Source organism: Nerophis ophidion, linkage group LG04 (genome assembly GCF_033978795.1).
Source record: "Nerophis ophidion isolate RoL-2023_Sa linkage group LG04, RoL_Noph_v1.0, whole genome shotgun sequence".
NCBI lineage: Eukaryota > Metazoa > Chordata > Actinopteri > Syngnathiformes > Syngnathidae > Nerophis > Nerophis ophidion.
The window spans coordinates 18,987,157-19,013,740 of record NC_084614.1 but is presented as its reverse complement, the minus strand read 5'-3'; the positions used below and the strand labels follow the sequence as shown (position 1 = coordinate 19,013,740).

Sequence of the window (26,584 nt, the reverse complement as noted above, 5' to 3'; positions counted from 1 at the left end):
TAAAAATAGTAACAATTCAAAAATCCTTTATAAATATATTTATTGAACAACAAAATATGAATGTAAGTTCATAAACTGTGAAAAGAAATGCAGCAATGCAATATTCAGTGTTGACGGATAGAATTTTTGTGGACATGTTCCATAAATATTGATGTTAAAGATTTCTTTTTTTGTGAAGAAATGTTTAGAATTAAGTTCATGAATCCAGATGGATCTCTATTACAATCCCCAAAGAGGGCACTTTAAGTTGATGATTACTTCTATGTGTAGAAATCTTTATTTATAATTGAATCACTTGTTTATTTTTCAACAAGTTTTTAGTTATTTTTATCTTTTTTTTCTAAATAGTACAAGACCACTACAAATGAGCAATATAGCCAATTTGCTCAATTAACCTTTAATAAATAAATCTATATATATATATATATATATATATATATATATATATATATATATAAAATGGGTATTTCTGTCTGTCATTCCGTCGTACATTTTTTTTCCTTTTACGTAAGGTTTTTTGTAGAGAATACATGATGAAAAAAACACTCAATTGAATGGTTTAAAAGAGAAAACAGGAAAAAAAATTAAATTAAATTTAGAAACATAGCTTATCTTTAATTTTGACTCTTTAAAATTCAAAATTCAATCGAAAAAAAAGAAGAGAAAAACTAGCTAATTCGAATCTTTTAGAAATTTTTTGAAAAGAACATCATTAGTAATTTTTCCTGATTAAGATTAATTTTAGAATTTTGATGACATGTTTTAAATAGGTTAAAATCAATCTGCATTTTGTTAGAATATATAACCAATTGGATCAAGCTACATTTCTAACAAAGAAAATCATTATTTCTTCTAGATTTTCAAGAACAAAAATTTTAAAAGAAATTCGAAATACTTTGAAATAAGATTTTAATTTGATTCTAAAGATTTTCTAGATTTGACAGAATATTTTTGGGAATTTTTATCATAATAAGTTTGAAGAAATATTTCACAAATATTCTTCGTCGAAAAAACTGAAACTATAATGAATAATTAAATTAAAATGTATTTATTATTCTTTACAATAATAAAAAAAAAATACTTGAACATTGATTTAAATCGTCAGGAAAAAAGAGGAAGGAATTTAAAAGGTAAAAAGGTATGTTTAAAAATCCAAAAATAATTTTTAAGGATGTCTTTTTTCTCTAAAATTGTCTTTCTGAAAGTTATAAGAAGCAAAGTAACAAAAAAAAAAAGAATTTATTCAAACAAGTGAAGAACAAGTCTTTAAAATATTTTCTTGGATTTTCAAATTGTATTTGAATTTTGTCTCTCTTAGAATTAAAAATGTTGAGCAGAGCGAGACCAGCTTGCTAGTAAATAAATACAATTTACAAAAATAGAGGCAGCTCACTGGTAAGTGCTGCTATTTTTAAAACAGGCCAGCGGGCTACTGGTCTGGTCCTACGGGCACCGCGTTGGTGACCCCTGGTATAGATTAATTCCTGACTCTTTAAGGACCCACGGTCACATTCTCGGTAAAACATTTCCATTAAAATGTGTCTTTTAATAGGCTGATGGCTGACTTTGCGCTGTTGCATTCAGGGTATAATCAAGCTGGCACCTGCCGGGGCCATTACGCAGCCTGACAAGATGATGAGAGCCATAGAACAGATGGCAAGGCGTGCTATTGGTGGACACCTTAGAAGCAGCATCCTGACATCATTGTTCATAAAGAGACATGAAAACAACTCCTGTTATTATGTTCCCTAAACTCATGCATGTCTGAACACCTCCTCCTGTCTAATGACCCTGCCTGTCTTGAGCTGGCCTAACAGCTCAGCGATGGTCTTTGTGACAAAAGGAGTCATTAGGAGAGCCTCACTGTGTCGTACGGCGTAATTGCCACTGTCACACTGCAGCAAAACGCTAATGGATGGAGCATCACTGGGAAATAAGTCTATAGCAACATTTTTGTTTTTCAATATAAAGATCTTTATTTAGACAAAGTAGCTCTCTTGGTATATCTAATCTATTTGTTTGTGACTAAAAAAACACAACAAAACACGAGTACAAAGTGAAATAAGAACAGGAAATGACAGCTGTATTTAATACTGGAGCCAGGAGAAGGTTGATGTGAAAATGAAGAATATGATAACCCCAACATGATTATTTCTATTGTAGCTCAATGAGGGAACCTATCAAAACCCAATGTCTATATATAAATATATATATATATTTTTTTTAAGCTGATTTCTTTATACAACATTTTTTTCCCAGACTTCCTAGAATGTTTTGTTGTAAATATGTTTTTCAGGGATTCTTGCTACACAGCTTTAAAATATGTTTAATATATTGCTCAGTGCCGTGTTTTTTAACCATAAGGGGAGCGCCCCCTAGCTGGTTGGCCATAAATAAATGGGTACTCAGTTGTAATACACTTTTCCACCACTTGTGGCAGTGATGGCAGTATTAAACAAACAGAAGAAGTCTGGATCTAAAGTCGTAGTGAAGATTCCGAAGCGCAAAAAATATGACAAAAGTGGTTAAGCTGTATTTTTATTTGCACTTAAATTTTATTGAGAATTTAGTTAAGAATCATGTATATTATTAGTACTATTAGGGGTGTAACGGTACGTGTATTTGTATTGAACCGTTTCGGTAGGGGGTGTACCGATCGAGTTTCTAAGCTAAAGTCTTAACAATCTGCTTTGATTATTCTGCCTCTGTCTCAGCACCCAGCATTGTCCCACCCACACAATCATCTAATTGGTTACATACATAGCGGTAACAGCCAATCAGCAGTGCGTATTCAGAGCACATGTAGTAAATGCTTTAGCGTCAAGCAGATAAGTGTTTAGCAGGTGAGCATAAGGCAGCGTACTCTCCCCAAATGATAATAAACACCTCCCAGTCAACTACTACTAACATCACTATGAGCCCGTTGACCTTCTAGAAAATTAAACTGCAGCTCAGCTCGCTCGCAGTTCTGACTTGAGGTGAAGGCTAATTAGCTTTTAGCGTAATGCTAGCTCATTTTGCTGTGTGTGTTTTACGGAGAGAAAAGCTTTGAATGGCAGGGTCCCTGCTATCACATGTTGATAAAAAAAAACATTTACATAATAAAAGTCAACTAAAGGCTTCCCAAATGCTGTGATAAATTAAGCATGATGAGTTGACTTGAAACTGTTTTATGTTGCACTTTTTAAATGTAGAAGAAAAGTTTTGTAATTTTATTTAATCTGAGCCACAATTTGAGGCAGTTTAATGTTGATTAACGTGGGCAGAATTATTATAGTGTTCCCAATGTTAAAAGGATAAAGCCATTGTTTACAAATTTGGTCAATAAACAACCAAAAAATTTATATTTTGTTGTTTTCTTACTGTACCGAAAATGAACCTAACCGTGACCTCTAAACAGAGGTACGTACTGAACTGAAATGTTTGTGTACTGTTACACCCCTAGTATTTATCATTAACTTAATAAGAATGTATTTATTTTATCACTGCGTAATTGTATATTTATTTTCATATGTATTTTTGCAATCAGCCTGACCTAAGCCTTAATAAATAACAAACTGTGTGATTAACACATGGTTTCATATCGGTTGAAAAGGTTCATCCTGTTTAACTGTATGTCGGTTAAATATAATTATTGAATATAATTAAATCAAAAGTAAGATCACTATTTCAGAGTTAATATTTGAGTGGGCCCTGGGTCCCTCTGTAGTGGCAAAGTTGGGCTCCGAGGTCAAAAAGGTTAAGGACCCTTGGCTTAGTGCCTAAACAAATATGCATTCTACCATTCATTAAGACACCTATTTGTGGTAAAAAATACATCACAAGGATTTAGCAAAAAAAGGTACATCAAATCACTGCCAACAGCTGTAGTAAAAAATAAAAACAAATCCTAATAATGTTAATATTTTCACTTCAAATAGTCAATTTGTACCTCACTTCCTTCCAGCGGTAGAAGCTGCTGTGCAGAATGTCGCTTTTAAAACCACCAAGTATGAAAGATGATTGGCTCCAGTGTAATTTGTCCAAAAAAAGCTGAGAACAAGAAAAAGGTCGACTTGAGTTAAAAAGGTCAAAGTGCACGAGAAGCGTGTTTAAAAAAAAAAAAAAAATTAAATCACATGACATCGTCCTCTACTGTATGTACACAATGATGTGAGAAGTCAAAAAAGTGAAATTTAGCTGCACAACTTCAAATTCTTTGGCATGAGCGGACACATTTAGAAGGTTTAACGCCACTTTATTCTAAATAAATAATTAAAAAAAGTTAAAAGTATATTCATTTTTTTCCCCTACCATTTATTTTCTTCACAATAAAATAATTGACGCCCGCCTGGAAAAAAAAGAGAGGGCGATCACGACAAATATTAACGCTACGAAACACAGCAATACTGTACAGGACATTCATTCTTCTTTTAATAATAATTACAGCTTGTCAGCGTCCCACGTCACATAAAGTCATTAAGCTCCGCCTCCAACGCCGCTGCCATCTCGTCAGCCTCTGAGGAACTGCCATCCTCCTCTTCTTCTTCTTTAGAGGACTCGTCAGTCTTGTCCTCATCTTCCATGGCATCATCGCGCTTTCGCTTGACCCTGTGTGGACAAGAAGCAACGTTATAGAGAGGAGATATTCGCCAAACTCGTACGCTAACAACACCAGTCGAGAACCCTGACTTAACGGCTTGTATAATAACAACAGCATCCTTCAAATAGTCAAATCCAAACTGATTCTCATTTACATTGGAATGAAAATGAGCTCCTGTGATGTCGTCTGCAAACAGAAATTGGAGGAAAATGCGACGCTTTGATGTTATTGGTAAACACAAAAGGATGACGACATACCCCGACAGGCAGGACAACAACAAAAGAAGGAAATCATCTGATGGTCGGAGCACAGCACGGCCCCTTAAGACTTACAATTAAAACGCAAGCACGCACTAACGCACGCGCACTGAGCAAAGAGACAAACGAATCGAGAGAAGCTGCTCAGAAATAATTATTTAAAAAGTCCTCCCGCTAGCACACAACAATTACAGAGAATACGAGTTTATTCTTATAAAATATACTAGAGATGCGCAGATAGGCAATTACATCATCCGCAACCGCATCACCAAAGTCGTCTTCCACCCACAACAACATTTAATCAGAACCGCAACCGCCCGCTGAAATACATCAGAGGTCGGCCACCTTTAACACTCACAGAGCTATTTAAACCCGTTTCACAGAGTAATGAAGACAATGGGAGCTGCTAACGTTCTCGCGAATATCCAATAGCGTTCATCCTGATGACAAGAATTTGGGCGTGCTGTGAAGCCATTGCATATGACACCTTCGACAACATGTACGAACCAATTGTTAGTCCAGCAACACGTTGTGTGCAGCTTCCGCAATCACACGAACAAGATTGAAAGGGGGGCTTCACGGTGGCAGAGGGGTTAGTGCGTCTGCCTCCCAATACAAAGTTCCTGCAGTCCTGGGTTAAAATCCAGGCTCGGGATCTTTCTGTGTGGAGTTTGCATGTTCTCCCCTTGAATGCGTGGGTTCCCTCCGGGTACGCCGGCTTCCTCCCAGTTCCAAACACATGCACCTGGGGATAGGTTGATTGGCAACACTAAATTGGCCTTAGTGTGTGAATGTGAGTGTGAATGTTGTCTGTCTAGGCCCTGCGATGAGGTGGCAACTTGTCCAGGGTGTACCCCGCCTTCCGCCCGATTGTAGCTGAGATAGGCGGCAGCGCCCCCCACGACCCCAAAAGGGAATAAGCGGTAGAAATGGATGGATGGGAGATTGAAAGGCATACTGGGTGACACAGAGTACACTGATGGTTGCGATATAAACAACTTTAACACTCTTACTAATATGCGCCACGCTGTGAAGCTGCACCAAACAAGATTGACAAACACATTTCGGGAGAACATCCTCACAGTAACACAACATAAACGCAACACAACAAATACGCAGAATCCTTTGTATCCATGACACCCCCAGAATATATTTTACACCCCCGCCCACCTTACCGACGCACGTTACGCATATTACTAAGAGTGTTAAAATTGTTTATATCATAACCATTACTCTACTCTGTGTCACCCAGTATGCCTTGCAGTCGTGTGCGTGTTGCCGCGGAAGCCATATACATCATGTTACTGGACTGACAAGCAAATCGTACATACTGTGGAAGACGACAAAGCCAATGACTTCATAGCACGCCCTAATACTTATTACCTGGGTGACTGCCGGCAGTCATTTAGAGTATATTAGCGTCTCCTATTGTCTTCTTCGCTTTATGACACGGGTCCTAAATGGCTCTTTGAATGGTAAAGGATACCGATCCCAGAACCATGTATATCAAATATTTCCGGATGGTTCAACCGCCACCCGCCCAAATTTAATTAAAATCTATTTTTTCGTCATGTCACCCGCCCGACCCGCGGTTTATCCGCGGACGAGACCGCAAAAAGCGCATCTCTAAAATATACTCTGCATGGCCAACGACATTTGTATACTTTTTTTTGCAGTATACTCAAATATGGATGTTAGCCAAAACAAACACATTCTAAAACCACAGTGCCATACTTTAATGAATGCGGCTGAACGTCCAATAGAAATAATTTAATAATCAATCCAATCCACTTTATTTATAGAGCAAATGTAAACAACAAAAATGTTTCCAAAGTGCTGCATAACAATATTAAAAATTCAAATAGTATACTTAGCTCCACCGATGACTGAATAAAAACAAAAAATAAATACATATAAAACCAATACAAAAATAAATGATTAAAAACGATTTTAAAGTGTAAAACCAATTAAAACAGTAAATAGAAATCAAAATAAAAAAATAAAAAACACAGAGGACAACACAACTCATGTAAAAAAGCTAAAGAAAAAAAGTGGGTTTTAAGACGAGACCTAAAACACTCCACTGTGGGAGCAGTTCTAACATGGAGGTGTTCCAGAGTTTAGGGCCGACCAGAGCGAAAGCCCTGTCTCCCCTGGTTTTAAGTCTGGTCTTGGGCACCACGACCTGGAGCTGGCTCTCAGAGTGTAAGTTTGGCTGAGGTTCGAGATATAATGAGGTTCCAGTCCATGTACAGTTTTAAAAACAAACAGCAAGGCTTTAAAATCAATTCTGAAATGAACAAGAAGCCAGTTCAAACTCTGAAGAATTGGGGTTATATGCTGGCGTTTCCTGGCCCCTGTTAAAAAAGTCGTGCTGCCGCGTTCTGGACTAACTGCAACCGGGAAAGAGCTTTTTCAATATGGCCGGGGGTGCGACTTATACTCAGGAGCGACATATGTGTGAAATTATTAACACATTACCCTAAAATAACAAATAATATTTTTTAGCTCATTCACGTAAGAGACTAAACGTATAAGATTTCATGGGATTTATCTATTAGGAGTGACAGATTTTTTGGTAATTGTATTGCATGTTCTATATGTTATAGTTATTTGAATGACTCTTACCATAATATGTTACGTTAACTTACCAGGCACCTTCGCAGTTGGTTATTTATGCCTCATATAACGTACACTTATTCAGCCTGTTGTTCACTATTCTTTATTTATTTTAAATTGCCTTTCAAATGTCTATCCTTGGTGTTGGGTTTTATCAAATAAATTTCCCCCAAAAATGCGACTTATACTCCAGTGCGACTTATACAGTTGTGATCAAAATTATTCAACCCCCACACAATTTTGGTGTTTTAAGCCAGTTGGACATTTATTCCGTATTTTGTTTATAGTCATATCAAATAAAGATGTGTCATGTAGACAAATACAACTTAAATTGTAACACTGTATTTTACAAAATACCAAAAAAGGACATTTTTCTTAATATCTCATTGACAAAATTATTAAACCGCTTGAAGATTATAACTCTTAAGAACAGAATTTGAATAAGGTCTTTTCAATCAGGTGTTGAAAACACCTGTAGATGTGATCAGAACAATAACGAGCAACAATTAAACTGATTGAAAAAGACTGACGCTCAGCTTCTTGTAGATGGTCAATGGTGTATTTGCAACATGGTGAAGTCCAGGGAGTGGTCAAAGAAGTCAAGAGAGGAGGTAATTTCTCTTCATAAGAAAGGATATGGATATAAGAAAATAGCAAAGACATTACACATTCCAAGAGACACAGTTGGGAGCATAATTCGCAAGTTTAAAGCTAAAGGCACAGTGGAAACACTACCTGGGCGTGGTAGAAAGAGGATGCTGTCCGGTATTTGGAGACGTTGGACCTTCCAACAGGACAAGGATCCCAAGCATACCTCCAAATCAACATCAGAGTGGTTGCAGAAGAAGGGCTGGAAGACTCTGGAGTGGCCTTCACAGTCGCCAGACCTAAATCCTATAGAAAACCTGTGGTGGGACTTGAAGAAGGCAGTTGCAGCACGCAAGCCCAAGAATATGAATGAACTGGAGGCCTTTGCCCAAGAGGAATGGGCTAAAATACCTGTAGATGGTTGCAAGAAGCTTGTGTCCGGTTATGTATCACATTTGAAGGATGTCATTACTGCCAAAGGCTGTTCTTCTAAGTACTAAAGATGCATGTAACTAGGGGGTTGAATCATTTGGTCAATGAAATATTAAGAAAATGTTCCTTTTTTGGTATTTTGTAAAATACAGTGTTACAATTTAAGTTGCATTTGTCTATTTGACACATCTTTATTTGATATGACTATAAACAAAATATGGAATAAATGTCCAACTTGCTAAAACACCAAAATTGTGTGGGGGTTGAATAATTTTGATCACGACTGTATATGTTTTTTTCCTTCTTTATTATGCATTTTCGGCAGGTGCGACTTCTACTCCGAAAAAAACGGTAATAATTATTGAATGTTGATTAGAGCTCTAAGGATATCTACTTGTGAATATGTTGGTCGGGTCCATACTTCCAACACAATGAGTAAAAATGGAGTGTCCACTTGTCGGGAGAACAGGTTGCTCGAGCAGTAAACATGCCTTCCATCTTTCAAAACAAACCACTTGGGCTTCTCCTGCACCATCGAGGAGTTCTTTGCATCCTGCTAATGAGGAGTGTAAGGGTCTACGTCTTTTTGTTGAGGGGATCTGACACTAAACCCCTTCCCCTTCTCATTAGACCACAGTGCTGTCACACAGCCTCCCACCACAGCAGGACTGTGGTTTGGAGTTCATTAAAGGTTAGATGTCAGCTTGTATCAGACACAGATGCTCGCTGACGGGACGGGGCTCGGCGGACCCTCTGTAGATTTTACGTTGAAATGAGGGGCGAGTGTTAGAACAAGGCAACGAGGGGTTCCCGGCATTGACGAGAAGCTTAATACATTGAAGGCTGGCTAATCAGGAGGTTAATGGCAGGCCAGATTAACGATTATTTGGTGGAGATGTGAGAAAACAAGGCACCTTCCTTCCTTCAGTAATAGGATTTCTCCAATCGAGGCTACTTAATGGACCTGCTTGGGCAATTACGATGTGTATATAAACATGTAGAAGCAATTCAAATTAGAGAGAGAAAAAAAAACACGTATTATTTTTCTCCTTTTACATTGGGGAGAGACAATTTGCGGCGGTGCCAATAAACGCGTTATGTCCAATCTATTTATCTGTGAATCCCAACACTCACTTACACTAGGAGTATAACGGTACGTGTATTTGTATTGAACCTTTTCCATACAGGAGTTTCGGTTCGGTATGGGGTGAACCAAACAATTTTCTTAGCTAAAGTCTTAACAAGCTGCTCTGCTTTCTGCCTCTGTCTCAGCACCCAGCATTGTCCCACCCACACAACCATCTGTTTGGTTACATATATATCGGTAACAGCCAATCAGCAGTGCGTATTCAGAGCGCATGTAGTAAATGCTTCAGCGTCGAGCAGATAGGTGTTTAGCAGGTGAGCATAAGGCAGCGTACTCTCCCCAAATGATAATAAACACCTCCCAGTCAACTACTACTGACATCACTATGAGCCCGTTGACCTTCTAGAAACTCAGCTTGCTCGCAGTTCTGGCTTGAGGTGAAGGCTAATTAGCTTTTAGCGTAATGTAAGCTCATTTTGCGGTGTTTGTGTGTTTTACGGACAGAAAAGCTTTGAATGGCAGGGTCCCTGTTATCACATATTGATAAAGATATAACATTTACATAATAAAAATCAACTACAAGCTTCACATATGCTGTAATAAATTAAACATGATGAGTTGACTTGAAACGGTTTAATGTTGCACTTTTTATATGTAGAAGAAAAGTTTTGTCATTTTATTTAATCTGAGCAACAATTTGAGGCAATTTAATGTTGATTAATGTGGGCAGAATTATTATAGTGTTCCCAACGTTATAAGGATACAGCCATTAATTACAAATTTGGGAAATAAATTACCAAAAAATTTACATTTTGTTATTTTCTTGCTGTACCGAAAATGAACCGAACCGTGACCTCTAAACCGAGGTACGTACCGGACCGAAATTTTTGTGTACCATTACACCCCTAACTGACACACACACAGACTCAAAGCATCTACCCAATTTCATTTCTCACTCAGTTTATTACTTGAAATCAATTCATATATGATATTTGACCATGTCTTAAGGGACGGCGTGGCGCAGCGGAAGAGTGGCCGTGCGCAACCCAAGGGTGCCTGGTTCAATCCCCACCGAGGCCCAACCTCGTCACGTCCATTGTGTCCTGAGCAAGACACTTCACCATTGCTCCTGATGGGTGCTGATTAGTGCCTTGCATGGCAGCTCCCTCCATCAGTGTGTGAATGTGTGTGTGAATGGGTAAATGTGGAAGTAGTGTCAAAGCGCTTTGAGTACCTTGAAGGTAGAAAAGCGCTATACAAGTACAACCCATTTATCATTTATTTATCTTTTATGTCTTAATGTTGCCTTCCTTTTCAATGGCAAGATGATCCGAGAATGTCCATGTAGATCCCTCTACTTTATGGAAGACAGCTTTAAAAAAGGGGGGGAAAGACTTCACTACACATCTTAAAATAAAGCCTGGGGGTAACTACTCATTAAATATTATAATGATTAGTTGAAAACGCGGACAATGAAGCGTACACCTACTAATCGGCTTTTAATTTCAGCTTACGATACTTGAACTAACAAACTAGACAACAAAGATGACTTTATCATTAAGAAATTGTATTTTATACTGGTGCTCAGTAGGTTGCTAGAAAAATATTAACTATCATTCATGTTAAATACGGATACTTGATGCTTTATCAGAAATGACGCAGTGAACTCACTCCGATAATATCGGACTGCCGATACAATCGGCCGATAAATGCTTTAAAATCTAATATCGGAAATTATCGGTATGGGTTTCAAAAAGTAAAATTAATGACTTTTTAAAACGCCGCTGTGTACAAGGACGAAGGGAGAAGTACAGAGCGCCAATAACCTTAAACGCACTGTCTTTGCATGCCGGCCCAGTCACATAATATCTACGGCTTTTCACACACACACACAAACAAGTGAATGCATAACGTCCGCAGTAAAACCCACCACGTACCGATTTAATTTCCTCTTATGCAGCTCATTTTTATTTGACAGTTATTAAAATATATTGTGTGACATCATGCACAAAAGTGCACTTTATTTGTTTTAAACTATTGTAAAGCGTTCTGTACAAAAAGTACACTTTAATTTAGTGTTGCTTTTTTTTAAAATGAATTTATTAATCAATCCAACAAAACAATACCATAACAATGCAATCCAATTCCAATTCCAAAACCATAACCCGTTGACCCAGCAACATTCAGAATAGCAATAAACGGAGCAATTGAGGACACACAAACACGGTACAATATAAAAGTATCCATCCATCCATCCATCATCTTCCGCTTATCCGAGGTCGGGTCGCGGGGGCAGCAGCCTAAGCAGGGAAGCCCAGACTTCCCTATCTCCAGCCACTTCGTCTAGCTCTTCCCGGGGGATCCCGAGGCGTTCCCAGGCCAGCCGGGAGACATAGTTTTTCCAACGTGTCCTGGGTCTTCCCCGTGGCCTCCTACCAGCTGGACGTGCCCTAAACACATCCCTAGGGAGGCGTTCGGGTGGCATCCTGACCAGATGCCCGAAGTAGTAGTATAAAAGTAGTGAAAGTAGTATATAAAAGTAGTGAAACAAAAATGAATATTATCAATATTAGTAAAAATTTCAAAATAGCAGTGATTAAAAATCCCTCATTGATATTATCATTAAAAATGTTAATATAAAAAAAAATAAACTAAAAGTGTTGTTTAGATATGTCATCTTAGTGACGTCATGCACAAAAGTGCACTCCTAGCTTGTTTTAAAATGTCTCTAAAAATCTTGCACTTTCTGTTTTGGAAATGACATGAATGTTTGTGCCACTGCTTAATAACGGTTTAATAAATACAGTTTAGGTCAATTGACTTAGTTGTAATATTCTTCTTTGCATGAAAGTTGAAAACGAGCATACCGTATTTCCTTGAATTGCCGCCGGGGCGCTAATTAATTCAAACCCTCTTCTCACTCCGGCACTTACCAAAGGCATGCAGTAAACATTTGAGTGTGATGTAAGGATGCCATCATGAAAAGCACATTAAAAAAAACAACAAACGTTATTACGGTCTTACCTTTACTTATAAATATAGCCCATGCCAGCTCCTTCTGATCAAAAGCATTGATAACTTGTTTATAGAAGTCTTCCTTATCTTTCTTCAGTTTTAAAAGTCTCTCTGTCTCGATGGAGATCTTCCTTTATTACCTCCTCCAGCACATATCACGTCACACATGTCACTTCTTCTGCAGCCGAGTAGTCTCAAAAAGGATCACTAGCGCCCTCTACCACCAGGAGGCGGGAGTCATTTAATGACTCATATTCTCCCGTCCAAAGGCAAAACCTAGTAACTCACTTCTAGCTGATTTTGAGAAAACAAAGGAAAACCAATCTATCTTGATGCTGTCTTACAAAGATCTACAAAGTCATCAAACGTATAGATGTTCTCTTGAACTTTTATTTTCTTGCCGATTGAGCCATGGATTGAATCTGCTCTCATGAACGTGTGCCCTTTCTCCAGATATTTTATCACAATCTCGGGTGGGCCCCATTCTGCATTTGCACATTGGGCAAGAGCCGTGTACAGCGTCCAGTTTTTATTTTGACCTCCACAGTCATCTGCCCAAAAGAGTATGCAAGGGGAAGAATCAAGAACAATACATTTAATGAAGGTGCTTGCAACGTCCTGGGCCAATCTTCCAAATATCCCCTCGTGCTATAATATCACATAATCAGGTTGACCGTCGGCCCCCATCCGTGCAAATGTCTCATTAAAGACAATAAGGCGACTGACAAAGAAGCTCCAATTGGTCCCTTGAGATACTAGGTTTTTCTGTTGTATCTACGCGGTTATGTGGTAGTTGCTAGGTCCTACAAAGGCTCGTAACAGCTTACTTACGGAACAAATTACAATATCACATACACTAATGTAAAGCATATCACCTAGTAACTCCAAAATTATTATCAACTCAGTTTTGACCAAAATTGAGTTACTGGGTTTTGCCATTGGACAGGAGTATTTGACAGACGCAGCTACGGTATTGTGACGGTCTCAAGCCGTCGTCTTGCTGGTTCCCAGGACCACCAAGGAAGGACATGGCTTGAGCAGTTTGACTTTGTTTATTTTTCAATGAAACCTCAGTCCAGGTTGCTCTTCTGCTCCTCCTCTCCGCTCGCCGCCATCTTGGGCATTCTCTGCCTGTCTGTCGAACCATCGGCTCCACAGGTATATTAATAAAACATAGCTGCTTACTGTTCTTTTCAGCATAGCTTGGACCTTAAATCTTACTGAATAGCTCTTAATCTTCTTCCCTTTATGCGATTTCAAATTACCGGTATTGAAATCAGCCTCCTCCATTTTGAAAATGATAACAGGGGAAGTGTCACTCGTGACGTCACGAGTTTGACCCGGCGGTAATACTAAGCATGGGCTAATTATTTTGCGAAGCGAGTTTGACCCGGCAGTAATTGAAGGCAGGCGCATACTATATGCTTGGCGGCAATTCAAGGAAATACGGTATATTAATGCAGTATGAAGAAGAATGTTTTAATGTAGACACATAGAATCATCATACTGCTGTGGTTATATGTATCAAGTGTTCATTCAAGGCTAAGGCAAAATATGGAGATATATATCGTGCATCGCGATATGGTCTAAAAACATCGAGATATTAAAAAAAGGCTATAATCGCCCAACCCTATGTTCTAGTGTTCAACAGCTCTTCTTGGACAGACACACTATTGTGGACAAACACAGGTCATTAGCATTAAAGCTACAGATACACACAGAATTGTGTTGCAAGTAATGTTAACTTACTAAAAACTCTTTTAAAGACATTGCATTTTAGCATCACTGTTTCAAATATATCATCGTTGGACCACTGAATATTTTAAAATTGTTGAAAAAAGAATATGGGGCATTTCATGAAGAAATTCAGCAATCAATCATCAATCATTAAAACAACTATTTGGGGATGTTGTCAACTCCGGTTTCTATGTTGTGGTTACTTTGATACAAGTTGTTGTGCTACATGGTTGTCTTAAAATGCGGGAATTGAGGGGCGAGTTCTGGAGGTATTTCTACTTAATTGGAAGCACACATGCTGTAAATGTGCCTCCGTATTTTAAAATATGTACGCAATGTCACAACTATTCTATTATCTACACCAGGGGTCACCAACCTTTTTTAAAACCAAGAGCGACTTCTTGGGTACTGATTAATGGGAAGGTCTACCAGTTTGATACACACTTAAATAAATTGCCAGAAATAGCCAATTTGCTCAATTTACCTTTAATTCTATGTTATTGTTAATAATTAATGATATTTATCTTTGTGGAAACACTGATCATCTTAATTATTTCCTCACAATAAATATATATGGAAACAGATAAATATATTTTAAAAAAAAGGGTATTTCTGTCTGTCATTCCGTCGTACATTTTTTTTTCCTTCTGCGGAAGGTTTTTTGTAAAGAATAAATGATGAAAAAAACACTTATTTGAACGGTTTAAAAGGGGTAAAAACACAAAAAAATTCAAATTAAATTTTGAAAAACAGTTTATCTTCAATTTCAACTCTTTAAAATTAAAAATTTAACCGAAAAAAAGAAGAGAAAAACTAACTAATTCGAATCTTTTTGAAAAAATAAAAAAAAGATTGATGGAACATCATTAGTAATTTTTCCTGATTAAAATTATTTTCAGAATTTTGTTGAAATGTTTTAAATAGTTTAAAATCCAATCTGCACTTTGTTAGAATATATAACAAATTGGACCAAGCTATATTTCTAACAAAGACAAATCATTATTTCTTCTAGATTTTCCAGAACGAAAATTTTAAAATGAATTCAAAAGACTTTGAAATAAGATTTAAATGTAATTCTACAGATTTTCTAGATTTGCCAGAATATATATATTTTTTTAATCATAATAAGTTTGAAGAAATAATTTCACAGATATCCTTCATTAAAGAAACAGAAGCTAAAATGAAGAATTAAATTAAAATGTATTTATTATTCTTTACAATAACATTTTTTTTTTACTTGAACATTGATTTAAATTGTCAGGAAAGAAGAGGAAAGAATTTAAAAGGTAAAAAGGTGTATGTGTTTAAAAATCCTAAAATCATTTTTAAGGTTGTATTTTTTCTCTAAAATTGACTTTCTGAAAGTCATAAGATGGAAGTAAAAAAATTTATGAATTTATTTAAACAAGTGAGGACCAAGTCTATAAAATATTTTCTTGGATTTTCTATTTGAGTTTTGTCTCTATTAGAATTAAAAATGTCGAGCAAAGCAAGACCAGCTTGCTAGTAAATAAATACAATTTAAAAAAAAAATAGAGGCAGCTCACTGGTAAGTGTTGCTATTTTTAGAGCAGGCCAGCGGGCGACACATCTGGTCCTTACGGGCTACCTGGTGCCCGCGGGCACCGCGATGGTGACCCCTGATCTACACCATCTCTCCACTTAACTAGGATCAGCTAGTGGACGAGATGGATTTTAATTAAGGATTGCACATATGCGGCAAATTAAAATGCTGCATTTACTATGCACTATGAACCCCGGCCACGAGGCTATGGAAATGTTTATTAAAAGGGGAACATGTTTTTTGAACATGAAAATTCCAAATCAAAGCAAGAGAACAACTTACTTTGATAGTCCTTCCTCCCCACTGTTCATGCCCTCCTGCCTCATAAGCCACTTGAGGGGGCGGGTGGAGGAGAGAGGGAGAGAGAGAGAGCCGTGCTAAAAGTGTTCGCTCCACATCGCGCTAATTGCTCCGGCGCAAAAAAGGGTGGCTACTATATAATGAAGTACTCCTAACGAGGAGGCATTTCCATTTCGAGCTGCTTTTTCATAACAGCAGTAATAGTCGTATAATTTTGGAACGCAATGGACTCAATGGTGCAAAACAACTTTTACAACAAGCCTTAAAAAAGTCAACTATTCGATTTGGAAGACTCTGATTTTACTATCAACCAACATTCTTCACTCATGGCGCTGCTGTAAGGTTAAAGGCCTACTGAAATGAGATGTTCTTATTTAAACGGGGATAGCAGGTCCATTTTATGTGTCATACTTGATCATTTCGCGATATTGCCATATCTTTGCTGAAAGGATTTAGTAGAGAACATCCATGATAAAGTTCGCAACTTTTGGTCGCTAACAGAAAAACCCTGCCTTTACCGGAAGTCGCAGACGATGACGTCACCCGTTGAGGGCTCCTCACATCCTCACATTGTTTTTAATGGGAGCCTCCAACAAAAAGAGCTATTCGGACCGAGAAAACGACAATTTCCCCATTAATTTGAGCGAGGCTGAAAGATTTGTGTTTGAGGATATTGATAGCGACGGACTAGAAAAAACCCAAAAAAAACCGCGATTGCATTGGGACGGATTCAGATGTTTTTAGACACATTTACTATGATCATTCTGGGAAATCCCTTATCTTTCTATTGTGTTGCTAGTGTTTTAGTAAGTTTAATAGTACCTGATAGACGGAGGGGTTTGTCCACAGGTGTCTTGTGGCCAGTGTCTGATGGAAATCGACGGCAGCAATATGGACGGCACAAGCTCAGCTGATCTCCGGTATGTGGCGACTTTTTACCACAATTTTCCCACCGAAAACTGCTGGTTGACATTCGGTCGGGATCCATGTTCGCTTGACCGCTCTGATCCATAGAAAAGCTTCACCTTTGGGTATTTTAAACTAGGAATCACCTTGTGTTTGTGTGGCTAAAGGCTAAAGCTTCCCAACTCCATCTTTCTACTTTGACTTTTCCATTATTAATTGAACAAATTGAAAAAGATTCAGCAACACAGATGTCCAAAATACTGTGCAATTATGCTGTTAAAGCCGACGATATATTTCCTGACAGTCCGTGACGTCACGCGTACATGTCATCATTCCGCGACCTTTTCAACAAGAAACTCCCGGGAAATTGAAAATTGCAATTTAGTAAACTAAAAAGGCCGTATTGGCATGTGTTGCAATGTTAATATTTCATCATTGATATATAAACTATCAGACTGCGTGGTCGGTAGTAGTGGGTTTCAGTAGGCCTTTAAAATTGCTGTTTGGCACATTATCACTTTGGCCCTTGGAGGCATAACTTTTGGGCACCCCTGTGCTACGGTGTCTATTACAATTACATGCCACATGCATATGAGACGATGACTTTCTCTAACACGGCCTGCAATCCACCACCACAAATATATTACAGTTCTGATGGTAACACAGGCAATAGTAATATTAGTCGTGGTCCAAAGTTTACAAACACTTGTAAAGAACTTGAGTTTCCAATAATCTCTACAACTCCTATTTTTTTGTTATAGAGTGATTGGAGCACATATTTGTTTGTCACAAAAAACAGTCATGAAGTTTGGTTACATGTCCCTTGGCAAGTTTCACTGCAATAAAGCGCTTATGGTAGCCATCCACAAGCTTCTGGCACTGCTTCTGTTTGAATTGTTAGCTACTCCTCTTGACAAAATTGGTGCAGTTCAGCTCAATGTGTTGGTTTTCTGACATTGACTTGTTTCTTCAGCATTGTCCACATTTTCTCAAAGGGTTTTAAGTCAGGACTTTGGGAAGGCCATTCTAAAACATTAATTTAGCCATTCCTTTACCACTTGTGTGTTTGGGGTCATTGTCTTGTTGGAACACCCAACTTTGCCCAAGACCCAATCTCCGGGCTTAAGATTGTAGGTTGTCCTGAAGAATTTGAATCCTCCTTTTTCATTGTCCCATTTACTCTCTGTAAAGCACCAGTTCCATTGGCAGCAAAACAGGCCCACACCATAATACTACCACCACCGTGCTTGACGGTAGGTATGGTTTTCCTTGGATTTTCTCCTCCAAACATATTGCTAGGTACAATACAGTGGCCAACAGCTCAAGTTGTGTTTCATGTGAGCACAGAACTTTCCTTCAGAAGGTCTTATCTTTGTCCATGTGATCAGCAGCAAACTTTAGACTTAAGGTGTCGCTTCTGGAGCAAGGGCTTCCTTCTTGCATGGTAGCCTCTCAGTCCATGGCGATGCAAAACACGCTTGATTGTGGACACTGACACACGTGTTTCGTCAACTTCCAATTCATTGCAGACTAGCTTTTTGGTGGTTTTCGGTTGACTCTTGATCATCCTGACCAATTTTCTCTCAGTAGCAGGTGATAGCTTACGTTTTCTTCCTGATCGTGGCAGTGATAAAACTGTGCAATGCACTTTATACTTACGAACAATTGCCTGCACAATTGCTCTTGGGACCTCAAGCTGCTTTGAAATAGCGCCAAGTGACTTTTCTGACTTGTTCAAGTCAATGATTCGTTTTATCACATCTGTGCTGAGTTTCTTTGACTTTCCCATTGTCGCGATTGTAACAGAGTCTAATGACTGCATCACATGAGCCTCATTCAAATGGGCTCAGAGAAGTCAACAGGTGTCGTCAATCATAATCACTCGCATGAAGTTAAGAGGCCATGCCATGAAGCTACCGTAATTCCTTGAACTGCCGCCGGGCATATAGTATGCGCCTGCCTTGAATCACTGCCGGGTCAAACTCGCTTCGCAAAATAATTAGCGCATGCTTAGTTAGTATTACCGCCGGGTCAAACTCGTGACGTCACAAGTTACACTTCCTCTGTCATCCTTTTCAAAATGGAGGAGGCTGATTTCAATACCGGTAATTTGAAATCGCATAAAGGGAAGAAGATTAAGAGCTATTCAGTAGGATTTAATGTCCAAGCTATTGAATACCGGTATGCTAAAAATAACAGTACGCAGCTATGTTTTATTAATATACCTGTGGAGCTGACGGTCCGACAGACAGCCGGGGCACGCCCAAGATGGCGGCGAGGAGACGGCGAGCGAGCGGAGACAAGGAAAGGAAGAGCGACCTGGACTGAGGTTTTATTGAAAAATAAACAAAGTCAAACTGCTCAAGCCACGTCCTTCCTTGGTGGTCCTGGGAACCCGCAAGACGACGGCTTGAGACCGTCACAATACCGTAGCTGCGTCTGTCAAATATGAGTCATTAAATGACTCCCGCCTCCTGGTGGTAGAGGGCGCTAGTGATCCTTCTTGCGACTACTCGGCAGCAGAAGAAGTGAAACGAGTGACGTGATAAGTGCTGGAGGAGGTAATAAAGGAAGATCTCCATCGAGACAGAGGGACTTTTAAAACTGAAGAAAGATAAGGAAGACTTCTATAAACAGGTTATCGATGCTTTTGATTAGAAGGAGCTGGCATGGACTATATTTATAAGTAAAGGTAAGACCAAAATAACATTTTTTTAATTAAATGTGCTTTTCATGATGTATCCTTACATTACACTCAGATTTTTACTGCCACCTTTGGTAAGTGCCGGAGTGAGAAGAGGTTTTAAAATAATCAGCGCCCCGGCGGCAATTCAAGGAACTACGGTAATTTGATTTGATTGTAACTTTTCTACCTCACCAACATTGATCATGTATGTTGCTGTATGTATATTTTTGACCCTGCAGATTTGGTCACATTTTCAGTAAGCCCATTATAAATTAATAAAAGAACAAAACTTCATGAATGTTTTTTGTGACCAACAAGTATGTGCTCCAATCACTCTATCACAAAAAATATGAGTTGTAGAAATTATTGGAAACTCAAGACAGCCGTGACATTATGTCCTTCACAAGTGTATGCAAACTTTTGACCACGACTGTATAGTTATCCATACATGGAACATACTACATGTACTATATAGTGTTTGGAAATAATAGTGGAAACCCTAGTTTTGTACACATTCCCAGACAACATGAAAAGACCTGTTGTCTGGGAATCTCTTGACTTCAACAATGAATGAAGAAATGTGACGATTGAAAACTTAATGTGTGTTACAAATGTAAAAAAGTTACAAAAACCAAAACAACACTACTTAACTTTGATAACAAATGCTTACGGCACAGGTGTGAGACCCAAGCAGCGGGTGGCATATCTGGTCCACCACATCATTTTTGTGTGGCCCACATTAGCCTGGAATAATATGATTATTTTCTTACTAAATATATTTAACTTTCAATGTTGACAGAAAAATTGAAAATGCAATTTTATACATTTTAAACTTGGTGTGATATTCCACCAAGTATTGTAGTTTCATACATTCAAACATGTTTTTGTTTAAAATAAATATAAGTACTCAAATATATGCATAAAGATGGTCCTTTAAAAAATAAATGCCGAATAAAAAGAGAAAAATTCAGGTTTATATATATATATATATATATATATATATATATATGAAAACTATAGTAAATATTTGGGAATAAGTGCACAAAAAGCCAAAGGAAATGTTAAACACATCTTTGACTTATTATGTGACGCCATGCATGACGGGAAGCCAACTAAAACCCAAATGTATATTTTGTTCCTAGTGTATGATTCTTAATGTACATCATTTGATGACAAACCTTTGCGTTAACTAAATACATCCATCCATTTCCTAACGCTTATTCCCTTTGTGCACATATTGCCATGAACATCACCATTGAACAGCCGTTTCCCATTGAGATGCATGTTTTCCCTGCTTCGCATTGAGCTATGACTCAACAATAATGGGAAAAAGTGCTGACACATGCAGCTTTAAGGCACGGGCCAGGAGAAAAGGAAAAACCTATGTCAGAGTACTTGCAGTTTTTGGTATTGCCATTTTCCTCCTTGTTGACAGCCTGAGTCAGCATTCCTGAACCATAGAATGAACTTAAATATTGGAAGAGAACAGGGTCTGAGAGTCAACTGAAATAGAATCATTCGAGTCCTTTTATAGTTGGAAAGTACAAATACTGTATACGCTCGTAGGATGTTTAATTTTTAGAATACCACTCTTAGTAAAGAGACAACCCACCCCCGATTAGTTTTTTGTGCGTCGAATTTAACAAGTTAGCATAAGTGGTACTGTGGTTCCTCGAGACACGAGTTTAATAGGTTCTATGCCGCAGTTCGTACCTCCAGAAACTTGCATTCTAAATTAAATTTAGAAAAACAAACTTTTTGATGAATAATGTATGAAAATAGAATGTATGACAACTACAGTAGTTTTATGAAGTAATGTAATACAAATGTAAAGCATTTACGTGAGTGAACTTCTGCGGCATCTCTTTTGACCTGCTGCTCCGTCAAACACACCATCAGCAGCTTTTCCATATCTTCATATGTACATTTCCCCCGTTTCGATATAACTTTAATGTCCTTGGCTAGTATAAATGTCCAATAATATCGACCTGCCGATATCATCGGCCGATAAATGCTTTAAAACAGGGGTCGGGAACCTTTTTGGCTGAGGAGAGCCATACAAGCCAAATATTTTAAAAAGTATTTCCGTGAGAGCCATATACCATTTTTTTAACACTGAATACAACTAAATGTGTGCATTTTTTAAGTAAGCACAACCTTTTTAATAACAAAGTTATTCTGAAGCTAACCATCCATCCATCCATCCATTTACTACCGCTTATTCCCTTCTGGGGTCGCGGGGGGCGCTGGCGCCTAGCTCAGCTACAATCGGGCGGAAGGTGGGGTACACCCTGGACAAGTTGCCACCTCATCGCAGGGCACCACCAACAATAAATAAAATACTTTTTGCCATAATGCGACTTCTTGAACAGGTGCGGTAGGAACTGGATGAATGGATTAAAATGCATGAGAATGTTTTATATTTTGAACGTTATTTTTAACACTGTGATTACCAGCGGAATTATTCATTACTTATCCATCCATCCATTTTCTACCGCTTATTCCCTTTTGGGGTCGCGGTGTTCATTACTTATTGTGTTAAGCAATGTCAGCTAAGATTTATCTGAGAGCCAGGTGCAGTCATCAAAAGAGCCATACCGCTGCTTTAAAATGTAATATCGGAAATTATCGGTATCAAAAAGCAAAACTAATGACTTTTTAAAACGGCGCTGTACGGAGCGGTACATATCCGGTAAAACACGGACGTAGGGGGAAGTACAGAGCAGATGCGTCTCCCAGTCAGCATCCCATTCCCTCTCCCCTCTCCCACACACAACACAGGAGTTGACGACTGCAGCATGAGAGGTTTACTGGCGACGCTTGATGACCTCATCAAACCGCCGCGAACGGACCATAACAACAAGAATGTGTTGTTGCCGGTGCTGTAGCCGTGGCCAACAAGCTCGCTCGCTCGATGTCTGACGAACGATATCATGTCTATGGTGTGGGATTATTGTAAAGTGTCTGACGGATAAAAACCTGGCAATTTGCAATGACTGCAAAAAGTTGGCTATGTGAGGAGGAACCAAGACGTCTTCCTTTAATACGAGCAATTAGATCTCCCACCTCTTCAAGACTCATAAGGAGATACACGATGAATACAAGCGAAAGATGGATGAAAAGCAAACACAGTTGTCGCTTAAAGACTCAGCCGAGAAAAAACAAAAATACAACAAAAAACACCCCAGTGCGAAAGCTCACGTTGTGGTCAAGGACAACGCACGCAGTATGGCAAAAGCTACAGTGGAGTTTGGTGTGGTTAGTCTGCCCTGCATGGCGCACTCATTGCAGCTTGCAGTGAACGGAGGTGACCTGTCTCAACGCAGCATTTCAGAAGCTCTGACTGACTGCTAGGCCACTTCAAGCACTCACCACTCGCTTGCAGCACATTTTTGTTACTCATCCAAATTCGTTAGAAGAGGGCAGATTGAGCCCAGTTGATAATTTCCTGTTATACAGTCTGCCAGGCAGTCTTGCACTAAAGGAGGACTATATTATTGTTTACTTCATTACTCTAGTATACTCTGGACTGAAGCTGTGTGCCTTCATTGTTTTTGTAGCAGTTGTTTTGAGGCATGTTTAAAAAAATAAAAACTAATGCACTTTGTGAAAGTCGAAGTATAGTATTTCCCATAGTTGTAGTGGGTATCAGAATTATCTCGGGGAGAGCATGTCCCAAATTCCAAGCTGCTGTTTTGAGGCATGTTAAAAAAAAAATGCACTTTGTGACTTCAATAATAAATATGGCAATGCCATGTTGGCACTTTTTTCCATAATTTGAGTTGAAGTTGTTCTCTTATTTTGGAAAACCCTGTTACACTGTTTAATGCATCCAGCAAGGCATCACAACAAAATTAGGCATAATAATGTGCTAGTTCCACGACTGTATATATCGGTATCGGTTGATATCAGAGTCGGTAATTAAGAGTTGGACGATATCGGCAAAAAAGCAATTATCGCAGCTTCAGTATTGTGCAAACAAGCAGTTACGCTCAAACTGCTTTACTTTTGCTCATGTTTACGATTTCCTTCTTTATTCAATTAATATAATTGGAGGTGGAGGAAATCAAAATTTTAGATGCATCGCAATTCAGACATGAACGATTAAATAATCGACTAGTAAACGTCAATAATCGCTAATTTATTCATTTATTGTAAATAAAGTAATGCAGACAGTTCTAAAATTTGCCTGACTGCAGCGAGCTACCTCTCCGAGAGATCTGACCAACTCTTTTATTGAGCAGAAAAGTACTTAGTCAGCCACCGATTGCGCAAGTTCTCCCACTTAAAATGATGACAGAGGTCTGTAATTTTCATCATAGGTACACTTCAACTGTGAGAGACAGAATGTGAAAAAAAATCCAGGAATTCACATGGTAGGAATTTTAAAGAATTTATTTGTAATTTATGGTGGAAAATAAGTATTTGGTCAACCATTCAAAGCTCTCACTGATGGAAGGAGGTTTTGGCTCAAAATCTCACGATACATGGCCCCATTCATTCTTTCCTTAACACGGATCAATCGTCCTGTCCCCTTAGCAGAAAAACAGCCCCAAAGCATGATGTTTCCACCCCCATGCTTCACAGTAGGTATGGTGTTCTTGGGATGCAACTCAGTATTCTTCTTCCTCCAAACACGACGAGTTGAGTTTATACCAAGAAGTTATATTTTGGTTTCATCTGACCACATGACATTCTCCCAATCCTCTGCTGTATCATCCATGTATCCATTTTGGTATAAACTCAACTCGTCGTGTTTGGAGGAAGAAGAATACTGAGTTGCATCCCAAGAACACCATACCTACTGGGAAGCATGGGGGTGGAAACATCATGCTTTGGTGCTGTTTTTCTGCTAAACGGACAGGACGATTGATCCGTGTTAAGGAAAAAATGAATGGGGCCTTGTATCGTGAGATTTTGAGCCAAAACCTCCTTCCATCAGTGAGAGCTTTGAATGGTTGACCAAATACTTATTTTCCACCATAAAATCCAAATAAATTCTTTAAAATTCCTACCATGTGAATTCCTGGATTTTTTTTCACATTCTGTCTCTCACAGTTGAAGTGTACCTATCATGAAAATTAGAGACCTCTGTCATCATTTTAAGTGGGAGAACTTGCACAATCGGTGGCTGACTAAGTACTTTTCTGCTCGATAATAAAAGAGTTGGTCAGATCTCTCGGAGAGGTAGCTCGCTGCAGTCAGCCAAATTTTAGAACTGTCTGCATTACTTTATTTACAATAAATGAATAAATTAGCAATTATTGACGTTTACTAGTCGATTATTTAATCGTTCATGTCTGAATTGCGATGCATCTAAAATTTTGATTTCCTCCACCTCCAATTATATTAATTGAATAAAGAAGGAAATCGTAAACATGAGCAAAAGTAAAGCAGTTTGAGCGTAACTGCTTGTTTGCACAATACTGAAGCTGTAGACGTTGATGACACTAGCTAATAGAGATGTCTGATAATTGCTTTTTTTGCCGATATCGTCCAACTCTTAATTACAGATTCTGATATCAACCGATACCGATATATACAGTCGTGGAACTAGCACATTATTATGCCTAATTTTGTTGTGATGCCTTGCTGGATGCATTAAACAGTGTAATAGGGTTTTCCAAAATAAGAGAACAACTTCAACTCAAGTTATGGAAAAAAGTGCCAACATGGCACTGCCATATTTATTCTTGAAGTCACAAAGTGCTTTTATTTTGTGGGGCGGTATAGCTCGGTTGGTAGAGTGGCTGTGCCAGCAACTTGAGGGTTGCAGGTTCGATTCCCGCTTCCGCCATCCTAGTCACTGCCGTTGTGTCCTTGGGCAAGACACTTTACCCACCTGCTCCCAGTGCCACCCACACTGGTTTAAATGTAACTTAGATATTGGGTTTCACTATGTAAAACGCTTTGAGTCACTAGAGAAAAGCGCTATATAAATATAATTCACTTCACTTCACTTATTAGTGATTCCCAGAAAAAAATAAAAAAAATAAAAAAGTCTGCAAGCTATAGAGCGTTTTTTATTCGGACTCTAGTACTCTGGAATGCCCTCCCGGTAACAGTTAGAGATGCTACCTCAGAAGAAGCATTTAAGTCCCATCTTAAAACTCATTTGTATACTCTGGCCTTTAAATAGAACCCTCTTTTACACCAGTTGACCTGCCGTTTATTTTCTGCTCTGCCCCTCTCTCTGGGGTCACAGATTCAGTGACCACGGATGAGGCACCAGCTGTACAAAGTCGGGATCCAGGGTGGACCACTCGTCTGTGCGTAGCTGACGTGTCTCCGCTCAGGATGGCCTCCGGCTGGCCCCACTATGGACTGGACGCTCCCTATCATGTTTGATCCACTATGGCATTGGGTGTCAAAGTCTGGCCCGCCGTGTAATTTAATTTGGTCCTTGAGGCAATATCAATTTAGCATTAGAGCTGGCCCGCCAGTGTTATACAGCGTCGGTGCCGCTGTAACACCGCATTCACCGCTAATACTCATACTTGCCAACCCTCCTAATTTTCCCGGTAGACTCTCGAAGTTCAGTGCCCCTCTCGAAAATCTCCCGGGGCAACCATTCTCCCGAATTTCTACCCATTTCCACCTGGACAACTATATTGGGGGTGTGCATTTAAGGCACTGCCTTTAGCGTTCTCTATAACCTGGCGTCATGTCCGCTTTTCCTCCATACTAACAGCGTGTCACATAATATTTGTGGCTTTTACACACACACACACACACACAAGTGAATGCAAGGCATACTTGGTCAACAGTCATACAGGTCACACTGAGGGTGGCCGTATAAACAACTTTAGCA

At 38.8% G+C, this 26,584-nt stretch overlaps 1 protein-coding gene across 5 annotated transcripts in view; it reads right to left on the bottom strand.

The window, feature by feature from the left end:
- Window positions 1–1,950: 1,950 nt before the first annotated feature.
- Window positions 1,951–26,584, bottom strand: part of ctdp1 (CTD (carboxy-terminal domain, RNA polymerase II, polypeptide A) phosphatase, subunit 1) — a 161,678-nt gene continuing 137,044 nt past the window's right edge. Inside the window, exons 13-15 of one of the 5 annotated variants that reach the window (XR_009806414.1) lie at window positions 4,427–4,590; window positions 4,294–4,330; window positions 3,926–4,032 (exon numbers count right to left, since the gene is read on the bottom strand). Coding sequence is in view for 4 of the 5 variants with exons in the window: in XM_061897354.1 (XP_061753338.1) it covers window positions 4,446–4,590 (145 nt within the window). In the remaining variant the exon portion in view is untranslated. Of the gene's footprint in view, window positions 4,591–26,584 lie in introns of all 5 variants that reach the window. The other 4 variants (XM_061897354.1, XM_061897355.1, XM_061897356.1 and 1 more) reach the window with 4 other exon arrangements.